Genomic DNA, 24,218 nt, shown 5'->3' on the forward strand with positions numbered 1-24,218 from the left:
TTAATGAAGCATGGCAGATTACTGGTTCTCATTCTCAAAATGTTGCCTCAAAGCCTCCCTGATTCAAATAGCCCCCATTGTGCCCCTCCAATAGCCATGTTATCTGGCTGCTCAAAATCAGCATCCAGGTGATCTGGCTCAGCACTCCACCCCAGGCAATCTTTTCACCCTTAGCCCCACAGGCAGCTCTGAGCATTGGAATGTTTTCCTCACTAAGATCTAACCTTCCCTAAAGGCATCGCCAACGCGCTTTTAATGTGCCAAAGGCACATTCCACAGTCATTCTGCATCTACTCAGTCTGTTGTTGAAGCACTCCTTGCTGCTGTCCAGGTTTCCCATTTAAGGCTCCATGAGCCATGGGAGTAAGGGATATGCTCGTCATCTCAGAGCTGCATAACAATGTGATCCCACAAATCAGTGCTTGTTTCCCAATATCAAAAGTGACGGTCCACTGTGTTCAGCTGTTCCATGAATGTCAAAAGTAATCTGGTGTTGGTTCTTTCCAGGGCACAGAGCAGGTCAGGCAACTCTGGTTCAGATTGGGAGCTCATGATATATTGCATGACCATCCACGATGCGTGCGTAACAGTGACCACAACAGTAGAGATCAGTGCAGGATTCATCTTTTCAGACAGAGGTGGCAGGTGCACAGTAAACAAGAACCATTGAAAAATGCCACAGAATGCAGTCAAAAGCCCGTGGAATGCTGGGACGGAAAGAACTGCATCATGGGACATTGATTCCACACCCATGATGCACTGCGATCCACTCCACCTTCCAACACCTAGCTGTGGAATGTGGTGAGTAGCACACTGAGATCGGTCCCACAGTGCACTGCTCTCACTCTCAGTGCTACAGCACCAAGTGTGGATGCGCTCTGCTGACACAAGGACCGTAGTGTGGACATGGAATAGCGATGAAATTATAACACTTTTAGGTCATCAGCATAACATGTATTGAAAACACTCTGTAGTGTAGACAAGGCATGAGACTGTCATGTGGAGCAGTGCAATGACACAGAGTTACTTACCTCAGGAGCAGGACCTGCCCTTGTGCCCCCACCGCGATGTCCGGCAGTCCATCCCCCGTCAGATCTGTCCCGCCACTGACAGCCTGGCCAAAGTAGTGCAGCTTGCTGGGAAACTGTGACCCCACTATGCGCTGTAGGGCACAGAGAGGTGAGTGTACTATATAAGGGATGCAGAAGGGGTGAGTGTACTATATAATGAGCACTAGGGGGCCCCAGAGGATAAGGGCTAGGAAAGGCATGAGTACACTGTATAATGGGCACTAGGGGGCTGTGGGACCCCATGGTGTCCCTTCAGGGCTGTGTACTGACCCCTCCCCATAGGAGCTGGGCTCACCTGTCTGTACTGGGGACTGAGGCCTCCCTTTTCCCCATGGAAGATGTACAAGGCCCCATGATTGTCATCCTCCATGGGAGCCCCGATGGCCACATCTGTCTGTCCGTCCCCGCTGATGTCCCCGATTTCAGACATGCTGGCCCCGAAGTGCCCAGACACTTCCCCCGTCTGCCCATGTAGTGTCTTGGTGCAGATCATCGTCGTCCCCTGCAGGCCCAATCCACATGGAAAAAGGATCAGCACTTGCTGTCATCAGAGAGTGATCCCTACTAAGCTCCTTCCCATCTCTCAGCAGCACAGTGTGTGTCCCCCCTCCCGACTCTGGGTCCTGGGGTCAGAACTGACTGGGAGGGAAGAGCACCCCCTACTGAGCCTCTACCCTGCTTCCTGGAACACCATGCCCCCTACTGCAATACTAATTGTCACAGCACCACAGCAGTCCAGACAAACAAGAACCCCCAGCCACCCATCTTCCCCATGGCTGCACTCCTCTTTCTTACCGGCAAGTTAATTGGGCAGATATAGACCCGTCCTCCATTCAGAGGTGTACGGTACAAAGGGGCTCCGATTAGAACCAGGTCCGTGTTCCCATCTCTGTCAAGGTCCACAGCACACAGTGTACTCCCGAAATACGAGCTGTCCTGGAGAAGCAGATAAGCCAACCCCTCAATTTAGTCACCTCCTACTTCTTCTCCCACTGAGACCCTTCTCACCCTCTGGGGATACGGATTCAGTCCCAATGTTCATTCCATCTTTAGTCTCACCCTCCTTCAGTGCAGCTGGTGGCGCTATCTCGGTAAGTGTTCTTGAACAGACAAGCAGATAGACCTTGGAGGGCCGGGGTTGCTGAATGCTAACTGTGGTGCAGTTCTTTTTAGAGGTTGGGCTATCACAAGTCAAGTTCATCACTGACTGAGCCACTGTTATAAGTTTTGTTTAGGTTGCATGTATAGGCAATTGGAGCTTAGAGAAATTCACTTTGTTAGTGTAGTGTGATCTTTTTAAGCCACTGTTAATATCACTAGTAATATTATTTCCTTGCCTGAGTCTCTCTAGCCTAGATCCACAAAGGTACTTATGTGCTTAACCCCCTGGACTTAACTGACTCTGTGAACCACAAAACCTCTTCATGGTTGCCGCTGACCCCTGTAGGTTCCTAAACTAACTTGGTGCCTAAGTTTTTGCAGCAGAAGCTCCTTTGTTGCTGTCTTAAGGTCAGGACATGTGCCTTACTGTCTTACTCTAAGTGTGCAGTTGCCTGGTGCCCATTTCCCCCTGCCCCCATCCCAGCATGATCCACAAACTGGGGGAAGACAGGCGCTCCTCCATCTAACTCCTCCTCCACCTCCGGTAGGTGTGGTCAGAGGAGAAGGAATTGAACAGGCACCTGCTATTTCTCAGTTCAGTGCTCTAATCCCTGAGCTGTGGGATATTCTGATGTGGGCTCCCTCAGTCTCCCCTCTTAAAGTTGTTCCACTTTAATTGACTAATTAAGTATCAGTTGGGCCACAGAACATGGGCAAATCAAAACCACCCTACAGCCTGAGAGAGGGCAGCTACCTGGTTAAATCTTTCTTCCTAATCAGAAAAAGCAGAGATTTGAACCAGGGGTCACCCATGTACTAGGTGAGAACTCCAACCCCCAGGCTATATGGGAAACATCTCTTGTCTCTTCCAGCTCATTTGTGAATATCTTGGCAGCTCTGAGCATGCCTATTGGATGAGACCTAACATGTGGGGTAGGTGAAGAGTGCCTGTGTCTCTCTCCCCCGCCCACCATTTATTTATTGCTGGCAGAGGCAGGGGCCTCCCTGCAGCATCACAATGCCTAAGTCCCTTGGTGGGTCTGGGCCTCTGTCTGTATCCACCTTATGAATTCCATTTGGACTGTAAGTGAAGGTAACAGAAGTGGGATATTGCAGAGATGCTGAATGTCAGCTGCGGTGCAGTTCTCTAAACTAGTCAAGTTTATCCCCTACCTGAGGCTCTCTGACCGAATCGTTCCTGAAGGTGAAGCCAAACACAAATATTATATGATGTCAACAGTTTACAGGCTTCCTCCAGTGTTCTCCTCTCACACCCACAATCCACATTACTTGTAACACTCCCCATACCTGCTCTCCCAACAGCTCTGCTCTGGGTGTCGATTCCCCACCCTTGGTATCTCGGCTGAACAGGATGACTTTGCCAGTGCTTTGGCAGTGAGGGGCCCCAACCATGTAGGTCCTCTGCCCATTGGCTGTGATGACCTGAGATGAATAACCTCAAAGGAAAAGAGAGACATGGGGAGGTGTCATGGGAAACAGCCATACAACAGTGTGACGGGTTGCACCACCCCAACTGGGATGCCACCTGATGTCCTGGGTTTTCACTGAGCCTCTTCTGCTCCATCAGCCTGGATTCCCTCTCCCTGTTTTCCTGAATTAGGCTCTCCAGTCTCGTGCAGCACACACACACAGGTAGGGCCACACCCAGCGGCAGACACAGACTGAAATCAGCTCTATGTGAGAGGACTTAACTGGAACTCACGTGCACAACCTTTTGGGCAATAAACTCGAAATAATACTGTCTTACACTGTCCAGAGAGATCTGCACAGCGCAAGCTCCTAAAAATTCACCCTCTCCCTCAATGTGGAGAGAGATGTGCACAGCTTCTTGCACCCCCCAGGTATGAATTGCACAAACAACTTTATTAACTACAAAAGGTAAATTGTAAGTGATTATAAGGGAAAGCAAACAGAACAAAGCAGATTACCTCAATAAATAAATAAAACCTTCAAACTGAGCATAACACACTAGATAGGTAGGATACAAATTAGTAGATTCTCACCCTGAGTGATAAACAGGCAGCACATTCTTAAGGCACAAGTTGCCTTGGCTTTTCCAGGTTTTCATACTCATGCTAAAAATTCTTCTAGCCTGGGACCATCACTTCCCACAGTTCAGTCCTTGCCCCTCAGATATTTCCAGGTGTGTTGTTGTAGGGAGTGTGGCAAATTGCCGGCACTAGTATGATGGGTCTTCCGCTTTCTCTTCTTAGGGGGCAGGGTTCAGGGCACCATTTCTTGCCCCTGAACTGGAATATTAACTGCCCCACTAGTGTCCTAGAGGAGGGGAGTGGAGAGGGAGGGACCCGGGCCCACCCTTTACTAGCGGTTCCTTCCCCTGGGTTTCTTCCCTCTCCTGCCCTTCAGCTTGTGGGGGCTTCCTGCCCTCCCTCTGCACAAGCCAGGTGCCCCTTTACCTAGGGTCTTGGTCTTCTTAGCCCACCGCAGCACTTCTCCAAACTTTCCTATGCTTCCCTCGAAAGTGCTCTCTGCTCCAACACCAATCCACTCTGTTTCTACTCCTTCAAACTGCTCTCTGCTCCAACACTAATCCTCTCTGCTTCAACTCCTCCCTTGTCCGATTGAAGCAGGGGGTTTTTATCAGGTGACTGGCTTCAGGTGCTTTAATTAATCTATAGCAAACTTTCTTCCCTGTACAGGGTATAAGGCTCCGTTCTAACCCTCTCCTGCTGCCCTCTGGCCATGCTGTATCACAAGAGAGTGAGGTCCCCCATGCTATCATTGTCCACTTTGTATATCTTCTTCCCACTTGCTGGAAAGCTCTCTTGCTGTGACCTGGGCCAAACAGTTCCCATTATGTAGTGCTATCTCTGAGAGGTTTGTATTGTACCCACTTCCTGGGGTAATCCATGTGCTTATGTGAATTTCCTCAATAAGCCAATAACACTGTTTGGCCATTTTACCGTTGTACCTGAAAGCCTGCTTGTGGGTGTTGTTAACCTCACCACACGTTTCAGTAACACATACGTAGCCAAACTTCATAACTTCACATAGAACGATAACACATACAATCCAATGAGATTAATGTTCAGCAGATCAAGACTTTGAGAATAATCCCTCACAAGACATACTTTGTACAAAACATATCCTAATTACAAGACAGTGATGAATATTGGGGTGTCAGGGTGTCACAAACAGTGCTACACAGAGATCCCTTCCCCAGAACTAAGATGCAGCCACCTCTGGGGTGAGGAGCAGGGGCTGTATAAATAGGTAAGGGGAAATCTTTGGGTTTGTTCTTACTGAGAAAATCATCATTCATGTCCCCAGAGGTTCTGGGTATGTCGATGAAACTCAGCTTCCCGCTGCTCCCGTACAGGTATATCCCACTGGACCAGTCATAGGCTCCCACCACTCCCAGCTCTGGATTCCCAGCAGCTGCTTGTCCCACAGAATCATAGAAGATTAGGGTTGGAAGAGACCTCAGGAGGTATCTAGACCAACCCCCTGCTAAAAGCAGGACCAACACCAACTAAATCATCCCAGCCAGGGCTTTGTCAAGCCGGGCCTTAAAAACCTCTAAGGATGGAGATTCTACCACCTCCCTAAGTAACCCATTCCAGTGCTTCACCACCCTCCTAGTGAAATAGTGTTTCCTAATATCCAACCTAGACCTCCCCCACTGCAACTTGAGACCATTGCTCCTTGTTCTGTCATCTGTCACCACAGAGAACAGCTGAGCTCCATCCTCTTTGGAACTCCCTTCGGGTTGTTGAAGGCTGCTATCAAATCTCCCCTCACTCTTCTCTTCTGCAGACTATACAAGCTCAGTTCCCTCAGCCTCTCCTCCTAAGACATGTGCCCCACGCCCCTAATCATTTTCGTTGACCTCCGCTGGACTCTTTCCAATTTGCCCATATCCTTTCTGTAGTGGGGGGCCCGAAACTGGATGGAATACTCCAGATGTGGCCTCACCAGTGCCAAATAGAGGGGAATAATTACTTCTCTCAATCTGCTGCCAATGCTCCTACTAATGCAGCCCAATATGCCGGCCATCTCGACCTTGTAAACCCATTTCTAGAGCCCCAGGGCCACTGTAGCTCCTGCCCCGGCTCTGTTACCTTTGAAGGTGAAGATCTTCTCCTGCAGCTGGCTCTGGATGCCCTGGAGGGCGTTGAAATTGTCCACCTGGAAGACGTGCTCGTTGCTGGGCTGAGAGGCGATCTCCTGGAGCTCCCGTTGGGCAGCAGCGCTGGAGAAGGCCTGGCCGACCTTAATGGAGTAGAGGGAGATACAGGGGAGACCCGGGCATCAGCGTCAATCACAGCCGAGAGCCCTGGACCAACACCCACCTGCCCCGAGCCCTGCTGGGCTCTAGAGAGATATGACTCAAGGTGAGTAGGGCCGAGAGGACCGCTGGAGCCTGAAGTTATGGAGCCTGCCTCATTTCAGCACCGAGTTGTGTCGGTTGTATCAGCAGCGGGGCACAGGGGGCTTCTTGCCATGGGGATTGTCAGCAATCTGGGGCCCTGCAAGACTCAATCTCCAACGCGTAGTGAGGGGTGAGTGCCACAATGTCTCTGGGGGATGCCTCAGGGCAAGGGGTGAAGGGCTGGGATCACCATGTTAGTCTGGGTGGGTAGCGTGCAGTCGATTCAGAGGTGGAGTCAGGCACCTCCTGTTTGCTGGGCCTGACAGAAGCAGCAGACAAAGGTCAAATAAGGTCCAATGGCTGGAAGTGGAATTTACACCCATTCAGTTTGGAAAGAAGCTATCAGGTTTAACCATGAAGGGAATTAACCATTGAGGCAGCTCACCACGGGCCACGGTGGAGTCTCCATCCCTGGCAATATTTAACGCAAGACTGGCTGTTTTTCTAAAATATTTTCTCAGGTTCCAGCAGGGATTATTTGGGGCAGTTCTCTGGCCTGTGTACAAGGGAGGTCAGACTAGATCATCGCAAAAGTTCCTTCTGGCCTGGGAATCTATGACTGTAAACCCGAGTTTGTTGATGAAAGGCAGCTTACGTCGACCTAACTCTGTAAGCGGCTACACTAAAATGTAGCTCCCACCCATGTAACTCGCCCACTGCACCGACTTCATAACTCCACTTCCACAAGAGGCGTTGCTTTTATGTCAATGTCGTTAGGTCAATGCAGTGTCCATATAGGCACTGTGAGGCTTACGTAGCCTAAGGCTCCGGCTGTTGGCCCCAGGCGGTGGGGCTTCAGCCGCACAATGCCCTGCACTGACAATTAAATTGGTACAAGGCCCCTGGTGAGGACGCACACCACCAACAGGAGAGTAATGGGGACATGAAAAACCAATTTAATTACTGCGGTGGCTGTGTGACGACATAACTGAATTTGACTTAAGTGTGTCATGGAAACTTGCCCTTTGTCTTGCTGCTGATGCCCATTTCAATCTCTTTGGCTCAGCAGTTTAACGGAGATAAATGTCAAGTGACTGACACCAGTTTGGGGAGGATCAGCACTATTGTTTGAGCCCCAGTGGGATGCAAAAAAGACTTTATAAGAACCGGGTAACTTTTCTTTTTAACTGGGGGGCTGTATCTCAGAAACCCCTTGATCAAATTTAGACCACTGATCTTATCCTGCATTTCCATGAGGCAGACCAAATTTTATGACAATCTGTGTCAGCACATGGACCTCAGGGCAGTCAGAAAACCCAACCTTTAACTAGAAAGTGCCGCTCATCCTGAACAACAGTGGAGATCCAGCTCTCCTATACTGTCACACGTTGACCCAGTTACAACCCAGGGTCAGTTCTTCTCCCTTATCCGGTGGGAACCCGGACAGGCGCTCAGATCCATACTAGTTCTCCGCACGGCCGCGGCTCACCCCAATGGCGTAGCGGATGATTCCAGCTCTCTCAGTCTCGGGGATGGCGTCTGAATAAGAAAGCGGGTCTCCAGATTTCTCCCCATCTGTGATCACAATGAGAACCTTGGTGGCTTCACCCCGAGCTCCTTTCGAAGAGGTGAAAAGCTCCCGCCTGGAAAAGGGAGGTGGGGAATGCATTGGAGGGCTATTGATATGTAATAACACCTAGCGGTCGTCCACTGCTTTGGCATTGCAGATCTCAAAGTCCTTTACAAAGAAGGTCAGTGTCCCCACTTTACTGATGGGGAAACTGAGGCACAGGGCAGGGACATGACTTGCTTAAAGTCACACAGCAACAGAGGCTAAGAGAACCCCAGAGTCCTGGCTCCCAGCATCCACCCCCCTCCCTCCCCGCTTTAACCTACTAGTCCCCACTCCCCTCCCACAGCTGGGGATAGAACCCAGGAGTCCTGAGTCCCTGTCCCTTAGCTCGCATGTCCTTGCAGCCCATTCCCTGTGGCGTCAGCACGGGGAGTAGGGCAATACCTACACCACTTCCCGGATGGCGCTGGCTGTGTGTGTTCCTCCCTGAAGCTGCTCAACCCCCGGGACAAGGTGATCGGGGTTACAACTTCTCATGTACTCCATGAAGTCGAAGTGCAATTCAAATGTATTGGAGTACTGCATGAGGGCGAACTGCAAGGGGAGGCAGGGGAGAACAGAGAAAAACAACCCAAGGGATGGAGGGTTAGAAAAGCAGAAATCAGACTCGATTAAAGACTGGGGCAGGCTGTCGGGACGTAGTTGGTTCTGCAGGAATTTTTTCCTGGTTTTGGATGCAAAATCCTTTACTGCTCCCTGCAGCACAGCGTCCCCTAGCACCGCATTGGGGCATTGGGATCAGCACTGCCTGCAGGGGGCAGGGTAAGTAGTCAGGGTTCAGCCTCTGCCCGTTACCTGCGTGTCGGCGCTGCGGAAACGCTTCATGATCTCAGAGACAAACGTCTTCATCTTTCCAAAGTCCACAGGTGCGATGCTGCCCGAGCCGTCGATGAGGAGCGCTATATCCGTGACATGTTTGGGGCACTCTGAGAGGGACAGGAATGAAGTATGTCCTGACTCAACTCCACAAACATGGGAAATCCATGAGAAAGAGCTAGACCAGACCAATGGGCGCATCTAAGCTGGTATCCTGCCATGTGCTTGCCACCCAGATCAGACCCTCCCAGCCGGCCCCTCTGTCGTAACATCACCCCACCTGCCTCCTAGAGCAGTCCTGAATCCCAGCTCCTACTGACATCCTGAATCAAACCAATGAGCCCACCCAGCCTGCTATCCCACCCCCTATCAGACCCTGGGCCCCTCTAGTCCCATCTCCCCATGGTCTGTGTACCCACCCGTGAACCCAGGGTGTAAGTCCCCCCCCACACACCCCTGTGTCACCCCTCACCCGGCTGGTGTCCGGGATGCGCTGGAGTTGCGAGAAGCTCTGCTGCAGAGGGAAGCAGTAGTGACTGACGTACATGTTCTCCCCACAGGCCCGGTGCACCATGGGGCCAGATACCTGGAGCATGAGAAGTCACGGGATCAGTAGGTGCCCCTCTGAACAGAGCTCTGAGCGTGGGGGATAGAGCCTGCGGCCTGGTCCCCACCCCACATGGATATGCAGGGAAAGGCCCTCCAAGGGCAGGAACCCCCTTGGGGCAGGCAGGACGTCGAGACCTGAGGTCTCAGCACCTAACTCCGAGAGGAGACAGGGGAGACACACGGGGGCATCACCTGCTTACTACACTCCCTGCTACAGCAGTGTCCAGTCACTGTTGCCATGGCAATGTCACCCACTTGCCATGCTCCCTGCTATGTCCATGTACAGTCACTGTCACCATGGCAGCAACCCAGTAACAATGCTTCCTGCTACCTCAGCACACAGTCACAGTCACCATGGCAACATCAGCCAGTTGCGGCCCATCCCTCACAACATCACCTCACGATCACTGTAGCCAAAGCGAGGATACCTGGCTGCCACCATTCCCCACTGCATCCTTGTGCTGCCCCTCCAGTTACAGGAGTTACCAACAGCCCTCACACAGTTATCGTGTAGTCATGGGGACGTCACCCAATTGTCACCTCTGAACCATTGCTTCAGTCACGCTGACATGGCCCAGTTACTACCATCCATGAGTAGTGGGGTTTGTGGGGGAGGGAGCTGTCCCCTGGAATGATGAGGGAGCAAATGTTGGACCCCGGTCCCAGCACCCATTTCCCCTAGGTGTGGTACCTACCAGGAACTGGGAGCCTCAGGCAGCCAGAGACAAACCAAGGGACATGTTCATGGCACTGGGGGCCCTGACAGGGGAGAGATGCACACCAGGCTGAGCAAATAAACTCCACTCCTGTCCCAGAGCGGAGGATAGAACCAAGGATTCCTGACTTCCAGCTCTAACCCACTAGACCCGCCTTCCCTCTCAGAGCTGGGGACACTACCCAGGAGTCCTGGCTCCCACCCCAATCCTATTGCTGCCCCCCACAGCACAGGGTGCCCCTACTCTGGATGGGGATCTCCTGGCAGCATCTGGAGCCCGGGTCGCACTTGTAGACTTTGCCGGTTTCATTCACGTTTCCTGTCTGTAGCGGGGCCCCGACGATCAGCCTGTGGGGAAAAAGAATGGGGGGCTCAGGGGATGCCCCACACTGCCAGGGGACTGAGGCCCAGGGGAGGCAGCCCAGCCAGACATGCCCCTCACTGATGGGCACAAGTCATGTGGGGTCCCATGTTCGGCCCTTACCCCCCAGCGCTGGCATTCCCGAACTGCAACACATTCTGCCCAAACCCCTCAGCTGCCTCCTGGAAGGTGATGGGTCCCTCCACGTCCACGCTGAATCCATGGCTCGGTGTCAGCGCTGCAGGGGTTAAATAGTCTCCAGTTAGACCTTCCCCTATGGCTAGGTCTACACTACGGGGTGTGTGGGGGGGTCGACCTAAGATATGCAACTTCAGCTACGTGAATAGCGTAGCTGAAGTGGCGTATTTTAGGCCGACTTACCTGGCTGTGAGGACGGCGGTGAGTCGACCGCTGCCGCGCCGCCGTCGACTCCGCTTCCGCCTCTTGCCGCGGTGGATTTCTGGAGTCGACGGCAGAGCCATCGGGGATCGATTTTATCGCGTCTTCACTAGACGCGATAAGTCGATCCCCAATAGATCGATTGCTACCCACCGATCCAGCGGGTAGTGAAGACGTGCACTATAAAAAAAATGCCAGTGGTTGGGGCTTTCTGGCTATGGGACTGAATTCCAGCCCGCTACTCTAACCCACCAAATCCCACTCCTCTCCCAAAGCCAGGGATAGAACCCAGGCGTCCTGACTCCCAGCTCCTCACCACCGGCTCCCGGCTGTCTAGCCCTCAAGGGCTATTTTATATAAATCATTCCCCACATTCATTTGCATAGCGCCACTGCCAGACACTCTCATTTAAATATGAATATCATGAGTCGAGCACTACGAAATTCAAAGTCCATTTTGGTCAATTTCACGGTCACCGGATTTTAAAAATCGTAAATTTCATGATTTCGGGTCTTTAAAACGGAAATTTCACAGTGTTGTAATTTTGGAGGTCCTCACGCAAAAAGGAGTTGTGGGGGTGGGGGGCGAAAGGTTATTGGGGGGGCTGTGGCATTGCTACCCTTACTTCTGTGCTGCTCCTGGCAGGGCGCTGCCTTCAGAGCTGGGCATTTGGCCAACAGCCATTCCTCTCTAGCCACCCTCCTCTGAAGGCAGCACAGAAGTAAGGGTGGCACTACTGTGACCCCCTAAAATAACCCTGTGACTCCCCTGCAACACCCTTTTGGGTCAGGACCCCCAGTTGGAGAAATGCTGGTCTCCCCCATGACATTTGTATAGGATTAGGTAAAAGCACATAAAAGACCAGATTTCACAGTCTGGGACATGTTTTTCATGACCATGAATTTGGTAGGGTCCTAATCATGAGTGGATTCAGCGCTGGTGAAGGAAGTCCTAGATTTATCTCCATCCGCTTTCCTGATGCTGATGCATAGCGGATGCACTTCCTGTATGGACAGAAGGGACAGATCAGTCTTCATATATTAATAGACTCTTTGGCCATGTAACTAGTGATTTAAGTTATTATTCATTTATTGTGTGACATTATAATTATGTTATATCATATATATTCATTGTATGTTAACTAGAGTTAATTTGTAGGATTATAAAAGTATAAGATAGTTCCTGTAAATAAGAACATAAGAACATAAGAACGGCCGTACGGGATCAGACCATCTAGCCCAGTATCCTGTCTACCGACAGTGGCCAATGCCAGGTGCCCCAGAGGGAGTGAACCTAACAGGTAACGATCAAGTGATCTCTCTCCTGCCATACAGCTCTGACAAACAAACAGAGGCTAGGGACACCATTCCTTACCCATCGTGGCTAATAGCCATTAATGGACTTAACCTCCATGAATTTATCCAGTTCTCTTTTAAACCCTGTTATAGTCCTAGCCTTCACAACCTCCTCAGGTAAGGAGTTCCACAAGTTGACTGTGCGCTGTGTGAAGAAGAACTTCCTTTTATTTGTTTTAAACCTGCTGCCTATTAATTTCATTTGGTGACCCCTAGTTCTTGTATTATGGGAATAAGTAAATAACTTTTCCTTATCTACTTTCTCCACATCACTCATAATTTTATATACCTCTATCATATCCTCCCTTAGTCTCCTCTTTTCCAAGCTGAAAAGTCCTAGCATCTTTAATCTCTCCTCATATGGGACCCTCTCCAAACCCCTAATCATTTTAGTTGCCCTTCTCTGAACCTTTTCTGTACCAGTATATCTTTTTTGAGATGAGGCGACCACATCTGTACGCAATATTCAAGATGTGGGCGTACCATCGATTTATATAAGGGCACTAAGATATTCTCCGTATTATTCTCTATCCCCTTTTTAATGATTCCTAACATCCTGTTTGCTTTTTTGACCGTCTCTGCACACTGCATGGATGTCTTCAGAGAGCTATCCACGATGACTCCAAGATCTTTTTCCTGATTTGTTGTAGCTAAATTAGCCCCCATTATATTGTATGTATAGTTGGGGTTATTTTTTCCAATGTGCATTACTTTACATTTCTCCACATTAAATTTCATTTGCCATTTTGTTGCCCAATAACTTAGTTTTGTGAGATCTTTTTGAAGTTCTTCACAGTCTGCTTTGGTCTTAACTATGTTGAGCAGTTTAGTATCATCTGCAAACTTTGCCACCTCACTTTTTACCCCTTTCTCCAGATCATTTATGAATAAGTTGAATAGGATTGATCCTAGGACTGACCCTTGGGGAACACCACTAGTTACCCCTCTCCATTCTGAGAATTTACCATTAATTCCTACCCTTTGTTCCCTGTCTTTTAACCAGTTCTCAATCCATGAAAGGACCTTCCCTTTAATCCCATGACAACTTAATTTACATAAGAGCCTTTAGTGAAGGATCTTGTCAAAGGCTTTCTGGAAATCTAAGTACACTATGTCCACTGGATCCCCTTTGTCCACATGTTTGTTGACCCCTTCAAAGAACTCTAATAGATTAGTAAGACGCGATTTCCCTTTACAGAAACCATGTTCACTTTTGTTCAACAATTTATGTTCTTCTATGTGTCTGACAATTTTATTCTTTACTGTTGTTTCGACTAATTTGCCCGGTACCAACATTAGACTTACTGGTCTGTAATTGCCGGGATCAGCACAAGAGCCCTTTTTAAATATTGGTGTTACATTAGCTATCTTCCAGTTGTTAGGTACAGAAGCCGATTTAAAGCACAGGTTACAAACCCTAGTTAATAGTTCCGCAATTTCACATTTGAGTTCTTTCAGAACTCTTGGGTGTAATACTGAACCAAGTACTAGAGATGACTAAGACAAGCTGAAATACAAGAGCCTGTAGGTTAAAGCCTGCAAGACAAGAAATGATGACACGAGGAACTGAAAAATAACCCGATGCCCTAAGATTATGGGATAAGAGAGACCAAATGACAATATTGTGCAAAATTACCCAGAAGGTTAATATTAGATCATAAAAATACCATAAAGGTGCAACTGTCTCAGACATTTGTCTTAACCATGGGATACAGCTTGTGCATCAATGCTAATGAGAATAAAGGGAACTTACCCAGCCTATAGAAAATTGGGGTCCATTAAGTTTTCAGGGGAGACAGACCAATAAGGGAAAAGAGGGTGGACACTTTTATGGACACACACAGAATGTAGGTGTAGACAGAATCACAGTATAAAAAGGTTTCAGAGTAGCAGCCATGTTAGTCTGTATCAACAAAAAGAACGAGGTGTTCTTGTGGCACCTTAGGGACTAACAAATTTATTTGGGCATAAGCTTTCGTGGGCTACAGCCCACTTCCACGGATGCATGCAGTGGAAAATATAGTAGGAAGATATATATACACAGAGAATATGAAAAAATGGTTGTTGCCATACCAACTCTAACGAGACTAATCAATTAAGGTGGGCTATTATGAGCAGGAGAATAAAACCTTTGGAGTGATAATCAGGATGGCCCATTTCAAACAGTTGACAAGAAAGTGTGAGGAACAGTAGGGGAAAAATTAGCATGGGGAAATACTTTTTTCTTTGTGTAATGACCCATCTACTCCCAGTCTTTATTCAAGCCTAATTTAATGGTGTCCAGTTTGCATATTAATTCCAGTTCTGCAGTTTCTCATTGGAGTCTATTTTTGAAGTTTTTTTATTGAAGAATTGCGACTTTTAGGTCTGTAATTGAGTGACCAGGGAGACTGAAGTGTTCTCTGACTTGTTTTTGAATGTTATAATTCTTGACATCTGATTTGTGTCCATTTATTCTTTTACGTAGGGACTGTCCAGGTTGGCCAATGTACATGGCAGAGGGGCATTGCTGGCACATGATGGCATATATCACATTGGTAGATGTGCAGGTGAATGAGCCTCTGATGATGTGGCAGACATGATTAGGTCCTATGATGGTGTCCCTTGAATAGATATGTGGACAGAGTTGGCAACGGGGTTTGTTGCAAGGACAGGTTCCTGGGTTAGTGTTTTTATTGTGTGGTGTGCGGTTGCTGCTGAGTATTTGCTTCAGGTTGGGGAGCTGTCTGTAAGCGAGGACTGGCCTGTCTCCCAAAATCTGTGAGAATGAGGGATCATCCTTCAGGATAGGTTGTAGATCCTTGATGATGCGCTGGAGAGGTTTTAGTTGGGGGCTGAAGGTGACGGCTAGTGGCGTTCTGTTACTTTCTTTCTTGGGCCTGTCCTGGAGTAGGTGACTTCTGGGTATTCTTCTGGCTCTGTCAATCTGTTTCTTCACTTCAACAGGTGGGTATTGTAGTTTTAAGAATGATGCCCAGAATGGGAAAACTGAGCTCCCTCTGGAAGACTCCAGCAGGAACCATCCCTCTACTGATGCTCAAGCCATGAGAGACCCATCAGACCCTAACACTATTATCAAGGATGTGGGTATAACTATATTTGCAAATTGTGCTTAGGTCTGTATCGAATTTCTATGTGGTTGGGTAATCATAACTAACTTTAATAAAACATCAAATAGACTAGATCTTGTACTAGTGAATTATAGATGGTCATTACCTTTGATCTTTATGTGTTCCTAGAGACTCTAAATTTGAAGCAAGTAACAGAGGTGATGTTCACTCTGTTAATCTTAAAACTGTAGGTGCCAGAGCCAAACCCACAGTGGTGTCACACCAGATTACAAAATGTACTTTAAATAAAATAAAAGTCCACAGACAGAAGGGACCATTGTGATCATCTAGTCTGACCTCCCGCATAACACAAGCAAGAGAACTTCCCCTGCATTAATTCCTGATTGAACCAGAGCAGATTTTCCAGAAAAATGTCCAGTCTTGATTTAAAATGTCCAGTGATGAAAAATCCCCCACCACTCTTGGAAAACTGTTCCAATGGTGAATTACACTTGCTGTTAAAAATGTCGGCTTTATTTTCACAGGCCATGTCTACACTACCACTTATGTCGACAAAACTTACGTCACTCAGAGGTGTGAAAAAACCACCCCTAAGTGACATAAGTTTTACTGGCATCAATAGTAATTTGCAGAATGCGATGGCAGCAGAAGAGCATCTCCCACCGACATAGCTACCGCCGCTCATTGAGATTGTTTAATTACGTTGACCGAAGAGCTCTCGCCCATCAGCATAGAGCGGCTACACAAGTGATCTTACATTGGCGCACCTGCATCGGTACAGCTGTGCTGCTGTAAGATCGCTATTGTAGACATGGCCTTAGTTTGTCTAGTGTCAACTTTCAGCCATTCGGTCATATTAGACATTTATCTGCTAGATTAAAGAGACCAATGTTAAATATTTGTCCTCCTCATAGCTACTCAGACTGGGATTAAGTCAACCCTTAACCTTCCCTTAACTAGATTGAGCTCCTTGAGTCTATCACTATGGAGCAGGTTTTCCAACCACACAAAACACCAAACAGCCACTGCATGGTTACACTGAACTCCGACCACACAGAGTAGCTAACTCCCCTGATGCAAAGCTCCCCGCATGGGACTGGCTGGGAGAAGTGGGTGAGTGGGGAAACCCCTCCCCGACTGGCTGTTCTTCCCCACATCCCCACCTCCTAGAGAAAGGCAGCCAATCAGGGCTTCTGCAGTAGGCAAGCAGGGCTGAGAGGAATTGTGGGAGAGAAGTAGGGAGTGTAATAATCTCTCAGGTTGGCTCTGCTCTCCTCTCCCTTCCCCTGCCTGCTCCATTCCTGTAAGCCCGGACCTGGGAAGCAGAGTCCCCTGCTTGGAGCTGCCCCCTTTAGGTTTGGAGGCAGTATAGACTCTCCAGATTTGCAGGAGGAGCAAATGTGGGGCAAGGCGGGATGAAGAATTGTGGGGCTGGTGGGCGGGGTTGGAAAATTGTGGGGCTGGCTGTATAAAAGGGGTCCTGGGAGAGCGGGGGCAGGCTTCCCCAATCTTCTCTTCTTAGGCCTCCTCTCCCAGTGTGCCTCAAAGCCCCAAGTCTGTCATCCTCATTCTCAGCCACCACAAAGTCTGCCCTCCCCCAGGCCCTGCGAGGTCCCAGCCTCACAGACAGAGCAGACGTGACTTTGAAGCAGGAGGAACCTGTGGTGGCTTTATAGCAATTACTGTGCCAACCACGTCCACTTCCTGCCCACCAAACGGGATGGGGGAGCAGGCAGATACTGGACACAGTGTTGCTATATCATACTTTAAATACTTTTTATTGTTTACAAAATGGATCATATTTATTTTACATTTATACCCCAAACATACTATACCAGAGCCCAGTAGTTAGACGTTTTGATGGTTAGTTGGGGTTTAGTTTAGTTACAAGGTGCTGGGAGTTCACAAATACCACACCATATATAAACAGGGCTTTGGATTATTGAAAGATTTGAAATTGCAAATGTGTGAAGCTTTTATTAAAAATTTACTTTGTGACATTATTAGTTTGTTGTTTTTGTTGTTTTGGGCCTTTGTTTTAAAGAGACAACTTTGGGCAGGCTGCCATGATCCAACACACGCCATTTTTTAAATGCATCCGAAGAAGTGGGCTGTAGTCCACGAAAGCTTATGCTCTAATAAATTTGTTAGTCTCTAAGGTGCCACAAGTACTCCTGTTCATTTTTTAAATGTTTATACATTTTTATAGCAGTTCTACTGGTGTTATTTCCTTACCTGCTGATTCTTCATTTTTTTCAAGGACATAACAAAGTTGTTTGGTACAAATAGGTTTTGACCGCTTGACCTTTTAGTTCTTGCTTTGGTTGCCAAAATGCAGGTCATGGACTCAGTTTTCAAACACACGACAGCCACACTAGACCCCATGGCCTATAACATATTACATAGATATATAGATTTTTAATATCCCAATATTCTCCCTTTTGATACATGATTAATAACATTAATTATTATATTACTTTATAATTTTTAAGCCATTTAATTTTATATATTTGTAACCCTTGTGCCCATCAGAGTTGGCAGCAACAAGGGCCGGTTCCTTTTCAATAACATAATGCAAAACTGGCTCGAGCCCCCACCCAGTGACCTGGGACAATTACATACCGCCCCCCTGGGCAACTCTAAGAGGCAATACTTCCGCTCTCACAAGCACAGAGTCTGTGGGCATGGCTACACTTGCAAACGTAGAGTGCTTTGAATTAAACCAGTCTTCGTAGAGTGCAGTAGGGAAAGTGCTTCAGTCTGTCCACACTGACAGCTGCAAGCGCACTGTCATGGCCACATTTGCGGCACTTGCAGTGGCATTGGGAGTGGTGCATTATGGGCAGCTATCCCACAGAGCACCTCTTCCCATTCTGGCACTGTGGCTTGTGGGAAGGGGGCAGGGAGTGTGGGGCATTCTGGATCCTGTCCCAATGCCCCGTGATGCATCGGTTCGCATCCCAGCATTCCCTTTGCTTCCATCCACATTTGGCACCATCTTTCACCATTTTTTCTACTGCGCGCTCCGTCTTCCCTTTCGGTCTGCGGGAATGGAGCCCGAACTGCTGAGGTGTATGGTGACGAGTCTCGCCAGCACATCACGTTTGGCAGTCGAGTTACTCCTTAGGATCCAAAGTGACAGTGAGAGCTCTGACAATGATATCGACTGCCCTGAGGGCAGGGCAGTAGAGTTCAAAGTGATGACCAGAGTGGCTAGCACAAGCATTGTGGGACACTTCTGGAGGCTGATCAGAGCGCACTATAGGACCAGAGCATCCACACTGGCGCCGTGGCGCTCCAGCGGGGGCACAGCAAACATTATTCCACTCCCCAAGGTGGAATACCAGCAGTGCTGTAGCCCCAGAGTCAGAGCGCTCTACGTGCCTTGCTAGTGTGGACAAGGAGTGAGCTAGTGTGCCTGGGGCTCCTTTATTGCGCTGTAACTCGCAAGTGTAGCCAAGCCCTGAGTGTAGCAAAAGCCTTTTAATAAAGGGGGAAAACAATGTGGCATTATGTTGAGGAAACACCACAAAATGGATTCATAACACAAGCCATGAGGAAAAGACCCTCCCCCAAGTAAGTCTGGTAGTGTCCTTTTCTCCTCAGGGTCTTAAGTCCAGCAACCCAAAAGTCACCCAACCCACAGTTGCTGTCCTTGGTCAGTACAGCCCCAGAGTTCAGAAGTTCATCTGCAGAGTTCACCTCTGACCTGGGTGGAAGTGCAGGGAGGTATGGAGGTACTATACACTCTCCACTGCTCGAGCCCTCGAGGGCCAATTGCCACACCTCTCTGTGGGGTTCTGCTTCAGTCCTCTCCGCCAGCCGCCCAGCTGGCCACGCCAATCCGCTAGCTGTTCTGCTAACCGTATCGCTCCGCCAGTTGGCTGTGCCTCTCCGCACCCCGTCCACCAATATGTCTTCAGCCTCCCCCCCCCCACACACACACACACTTCACATAGCTCTCAGTGATTTCAGCTGTTAGTAGGGGAGCCTCGGTGCTGGTGCACCTAGATAGTCCTCTTGCATCAGAACCACTAGCCCGAAGTAGGTCTAATGCTTAGACCTAGGTATCAGTGATTTCGGCTCAGCAGCCAAAGTGACCATTTAGGCCAGCAGTCCCATCATGCTAGGCAGGGTGGGTGTGCCCGGGCAAACAAGATCAACTCCTGAAGTCCTTTTCCGCAGCTCACCACCAGATGTCAGGGGAGAGCTCATTCTGACTCTGCTGACATATTATTTGCCTGAGAAGTTTTTGTGGCTTTTTTATTTGGCAGTATAAACATAACATAATAAAAGTTAATAAAATTATGAATACAAATAACATAACCATAGATTGTAACATTAAATTGGGAAAAGCTGTAAAGCTTGGAAGACCATTTTTAAAAAACATTATACCAATGGTGGACTGTTAGTTTTTGGGGTGTTGTTTTTTTTAAAAATTTAATATTTGACCATTGTGGACTGGAATGTTGTTTTTTTTTAACTGAGCACATTTACATATAATTCACTTTGTGATGTCATTAGTCTTGTGTGTCTGTTGTCTTTGGCCTTCACCCTCTTTTCCAAAGAGCTAGCCCTGGGCAGGCTGCCATGATCCAAGATTCACCATTTCCTCCAATTCTTATACATTTTTATAACAGTCTTGCTGGGGTAATTTCCTTATCTGCTGATTCTTCATTTTTTCCAGTGTGTTTTGTACAAATAGGTTTCGACCGCTTGATCTTGAAGTTCTTGCTTTGGTTGCCAAAATGCAGGTCATGCACTCATGTTTCAAACGCACAACAGCCACACTAGGCCCCATAGCATATATCATATTACATATTATATCCCAGCAAGGGAATCCATCACTACCCTTGGTAAATTGTTGCAGTCGCTAATTACTCTCGCTGTTAAAAATGTTACGCCTTATTTCCAGTCTAAATTTGTCCAGCTTCAACTTCCAAGCTATTGGATTGTGTTAGACCTTTATCTTCTAGACCAGGAGTTCTCAACCTTTTTCTCTCTGAGGCCCCCCTCAACATGCTATAAAAATTCCAGGGCCGGGGGGGGCGGAGGTGCCTCGGGCACAGGTGTATTTTGGCTTCTATTTGGGGGGACAGGGGACAGTGGGGCTCAAGCCCCAAATAGCAGGGTCCACCTCCACCTTCTGACTCACCTCAGCAGGCCACCCAGTCTGTATGGGTTGGGGGGCAACCAAAAATTATAACGCAAAGGTGAGGAGCTTAGCTCAAAAAGTTTGAAAACAGCTCAGGGTGCAGGGAGAGGGGAGTTAGGGGCTGTGTGTGGGCAGGGGGGTACTCAAGGTGCAGGGAGGGGGTAGCTGGGGCTGTGTGTGGGCAGGGAGTAGCTCAGGATGCAGGGAGGGCATAGCTTAGGGTGCAGGGAGACGGGTATTAGGGACTGTGTTGGGAGGACTCCCCTGCGGTCCCTGTTCCCGAAGGGGTCCACGAGCCACAGACCCAGGGGGCTCTTACTGGTTGCCACTGCGGGAGTAAAGGGGGCTCGGAGCTTCAGTCTAGGGCACCAGCAGGAGAGGCAGGACTGCTGCCTGCTCCATGCACCAGCCAGAGCAGGAGTTGTCCCACATTGCCGGGCTCTGGCTTCCCACCTCTGACCTGGCCAGGGACAGGGAGTGGAGGGAGGTGTGGAGCTGCCCCAGGACTGCCATGATTTTGTGCTGCAGTTGGGGGAGGGGCAATGCCCCCATGTCCCCAGCTCTGCCCATGCGCTCAGGGCTTCTGCCCTATAGGGAGCACCGGAGCTATGGAATTCAGTCCAGTGCCTCCCGCAGCTTCAGACCCACAGAGGGATGCCAGAAATTGGCGCTTCAGCCCCACACCTCCCCCTGTTTCAGCCCCAAAGGGGGGATCAGGGCTTCAGCCGCAGGGTCCTGCGGCCCCCTTGAAAAGGCTCATGGACCCCCTGTAGGCCACAGACCCCCGGTTGAGAACTGTGAAATCTGGTCTTTTATGTGCTTTTACCTAATCCTATACAAATGTCATGGGGGAGACCAGCATTTCTCAAACTGGGGGTCCTGACCCAAAAGGGTGTTGCAGGGGAGTCACAGGGTTATTTTAGGGGGGTCACAGTAGTGCCACTCTTACTTCTGTGCTGCCTTCAGAGCTGGGCGGCCAGAGAGGAACGGCTGTTGGCCAGGTGCCCAGCTCTGAAGGCAGCGCCGCCTCCAACAGCCGCACAGGAGTAAGGGTAGTAGTGCCACAGTCCTGCACCACACAGTAACCTTTCGACCCACCCACCCCCACAACTCCTTTTTGTGTCAGGACCCCTACAATTACAACACTGTGAAATTTCAGATTTAAAGACCCAAAATCATGAAATTTACGATTTTTAAAATCCTGTGACCGTGAAATTGTCCAAAATGCTAGACTGAAGAGTCCATCATCAAACATTTGTTCCCCAGGTAGGTATTTATAGACTGAGACAAGCACTCCTTAGTCTTCACTTTGTTAATCTAAATAGTGATCGACTGAGCTCCTTGAGACTATCAGGCAGGTTTTCTAATGTTTCGATCATTCTAATGGCTGTTCTCTGAACCCTCTCAAATTTATCAACATCCTTCTTGCACTCTGGGCTCCAGAACTGGCCACAGGAGTCCAGCAGAGGTCACACCAGGACCAAATACAGAGGTAAAATAACCTCTCTGCTCCTACACGAGATTCCCCTGCTTACGCATCCAAGGATTGGCTGCAGCATTGCACCGGGAGCGACTTGGACCAGGCAGTTCTTGGTCTCTGTGCCGAGTCTATCAATTAGTGCAGGGTGGCCTGATAAGCTTGTGCCATGGGAGCCACAGCTGAGACCCTCCAAACTCATGTCATACAAGAAACACCAGACAGACAATCAGTGGCAAAAGTGAATCCCTAATGCACAGTGTAGCCAACTCCCCTGATGCACAGCTCTCCTCCCTTCTGCCCTCTCCATCCCTGCAAGCCCAGGCCTGGGAAGGAGAATCCCCTTGGAGCCGCCCCCTCCAGGCCTGGGAGGTGGTAAAGACCCTCCTGAGCTACAGAAGGAGCAGATACAGGGCAAAATGGGGCTGGATGAGGGCCTGGGGGCAAAGGGAGGGCAGGGAGGAGCTGAGGTTGCCTCCCCCATTCTTTCCTTCATCCCCTTTCAAGCCCCATCTCCCAGTCTGTCCCCCCTTCCTAGCCCATCCCACTCATCCTCAGCCACCCCAAAGTCAGCCCCCCTCCATTCCCTGACGGGTCCAGGAGAGATGTGACCTTGAAGCAGGGGGAAGTGGCTGTGGTTTTACACAAAGATAAAGCAACTGCAAACACTGCATCCACTTCACACCTGACAGACTCTCCTCACACACACACAGCAGAGAGTGGGAGTCATACCTGTGACCCACTCCCATCCCAGAGAGTCTGGAGGGAACAGAACACAGAGGGAACGGAACCCAGGAGTCCTGATTACCAGCCCTCCCCCACACCAGACATGAGAGCCCCATTCCTCTCCCAGAACTGAGGAGAGAACCCACAAGTCCTGATGCACAGGCCTCCTGCTGTACCCCACCGACCCCACTCCTCCCCCAGAACCAGTCAAGGAAAGGACCCCAGAGTCCTGAGCATCCAGCTGCTCCCTTCCCCCTGCCACAGGGGTACTCGCTGGGCACCCAGGTGGAGGAGCCCAGCTTTTCCCAGTCATAGAATATTAGGGCTGGAAGGGACCACAGAAGATCATCTAGTCCAACCCGCTGCTCAAAGCAGGACCAATCCCCAGACAGATTTTTGTCCCAGATCCCGAAATGGCCCCCTCAAGGATTGAACTCACAACCCTGGGTTTAGCAGGCCAATGCTCAAACCACTGAGTTATCCCTCCCCCCAAAGCTGGCACTTACCTGCACAGAGGTAGAGGAGCAGAGGCAGGGGGTCCATCCTGTGCTCAGTGAGGGGTGTGTGTGGAGCGGGGATGCTCTTGTAGGACGTGTGAGGTTCAAGGGCGCTGCCTGGAGAGGAGGCAGCAGAGCTCAGAGGAAAGATAAGTGCTATCTGAAAAGAGAGAAACACTGCCAGGGGTGGAGCGGGGACTCAGGGTGTTATAGGGCGGGAATAGAATGGAGAAGGTGGAAAGAAAAAGTCAACTACCCTGAAACACCCAACTAGTCAGACACACACACAGCTGTGTGGAGACAAATGAAAAACAAACAAATAAAACGATCAAACACACACACACCCTGAACTCCCCCATACCTCTCTCCGTCCATGCCAGTGGTCAGTTAGTCATTTTCCACCATCTCCCCCCCGCCCCTTTGTAAATTCAAACAATAGTTTCAAATCTTGGGGAAAATACTGCACACACACCTAACCTGAAACAAACACACACGCAACCAGACAAATAGACAACTGGACAGAGACACAGACACACACAGCTACACTGAGACAGACAACAGATACACAATTAGAAACACAACTGCAGTGAGACATGCACACAGCTAAACGGACACACTCACGAACTCAGGGCTACACTTGGGCATAGGCAGAATATGTAGGTGCATAGGGCAGGACACCTGAAAATGTGGGGCCCTCTGGGTCTTAATATCCACCCATTCGCCTCCAACTATGTCTGTTTTATGGCTGCTGCAGTCTGATGAGTCCCTGGTAATCCACCTCCATGAGAGGCACAGAGCTTTCTGCGCCCGGGCTGAAGCACCGCGGTGCCAGTATGGACGCCATGGTCTATTACTGTGCTCTGATCGACCTCCAGGATG

At 49.3% G+C, this 24,218-nt stretch overlaps 1 protein-coding gene across 1 annotated transcript in view; it reads right to left on the reverse strand.

The window, feature by feature from the left end:
* LOC117876609 (integrin alpha-X-like) overlaps positions 1-16,257 on the reverse strand; it is a 24,589-nt gene extending 8,332 nt beyond the window's left edge. The window contains exons 1-12 of the mRNA XM_034768861.1: positions 16,242-16,257; positions 10,783-10,897; positions 10,543-10,646; positions 9,447-9,560; positions 8,954-9,084; positions 8,547-8,692; positions 8,015-8,168; positions 6,275-6,425; positions 3,480-3,628; positions 1,866-2,006; positions 1,366-1,572; positions 1,032-1,162 (exon numbers count right to left, since the gene is read on the reverse strand). Coding sequence (XP_034624752.1) covers positions 1,032-1,162; positions 1,366-1,572; positions 1,866-2,006; positions 3,480-3,628; positions 6,275-6,425; positions 8,015-8,168; positions 8,547-8,692; positions 8,954-9,084; positions 9,447-9,560; positions 10,543-10,646; positions 10,783-10,897; positions 16,242-16,257 — 1,559 coding nt within the window. The remainder of the gene's footprint in view (positions 1-1,031; positions 1,163-1,365; positions 1,573-1,865; positions 2,007-3,479; positions 3,629-6,274; positions 6,426-8,014; positions 8,169-8,546; positions 8,693-8,953; positions 9,085-9,446; positions 9,561-10,542; positions 10,647-10,782; positions 10,898-16,241) is intronic.
* Positions 16,258-24,218: the final 7,961 nt, after the last annotated feature.

This window comes from Trachemys scripta, chromosome 4, assembly GCF_013100865.1.
Source record: "Trachemys scripta elegans isolate TJP31775 chromosome 4, CAS_Tse_1.0, whole genome shotgun sequence".
Taxonomy (NCBI): Eukaryota; Metazoa; Chordata; order Testudines; family Emydidae; genus Trachemys; species Trachemys scripta.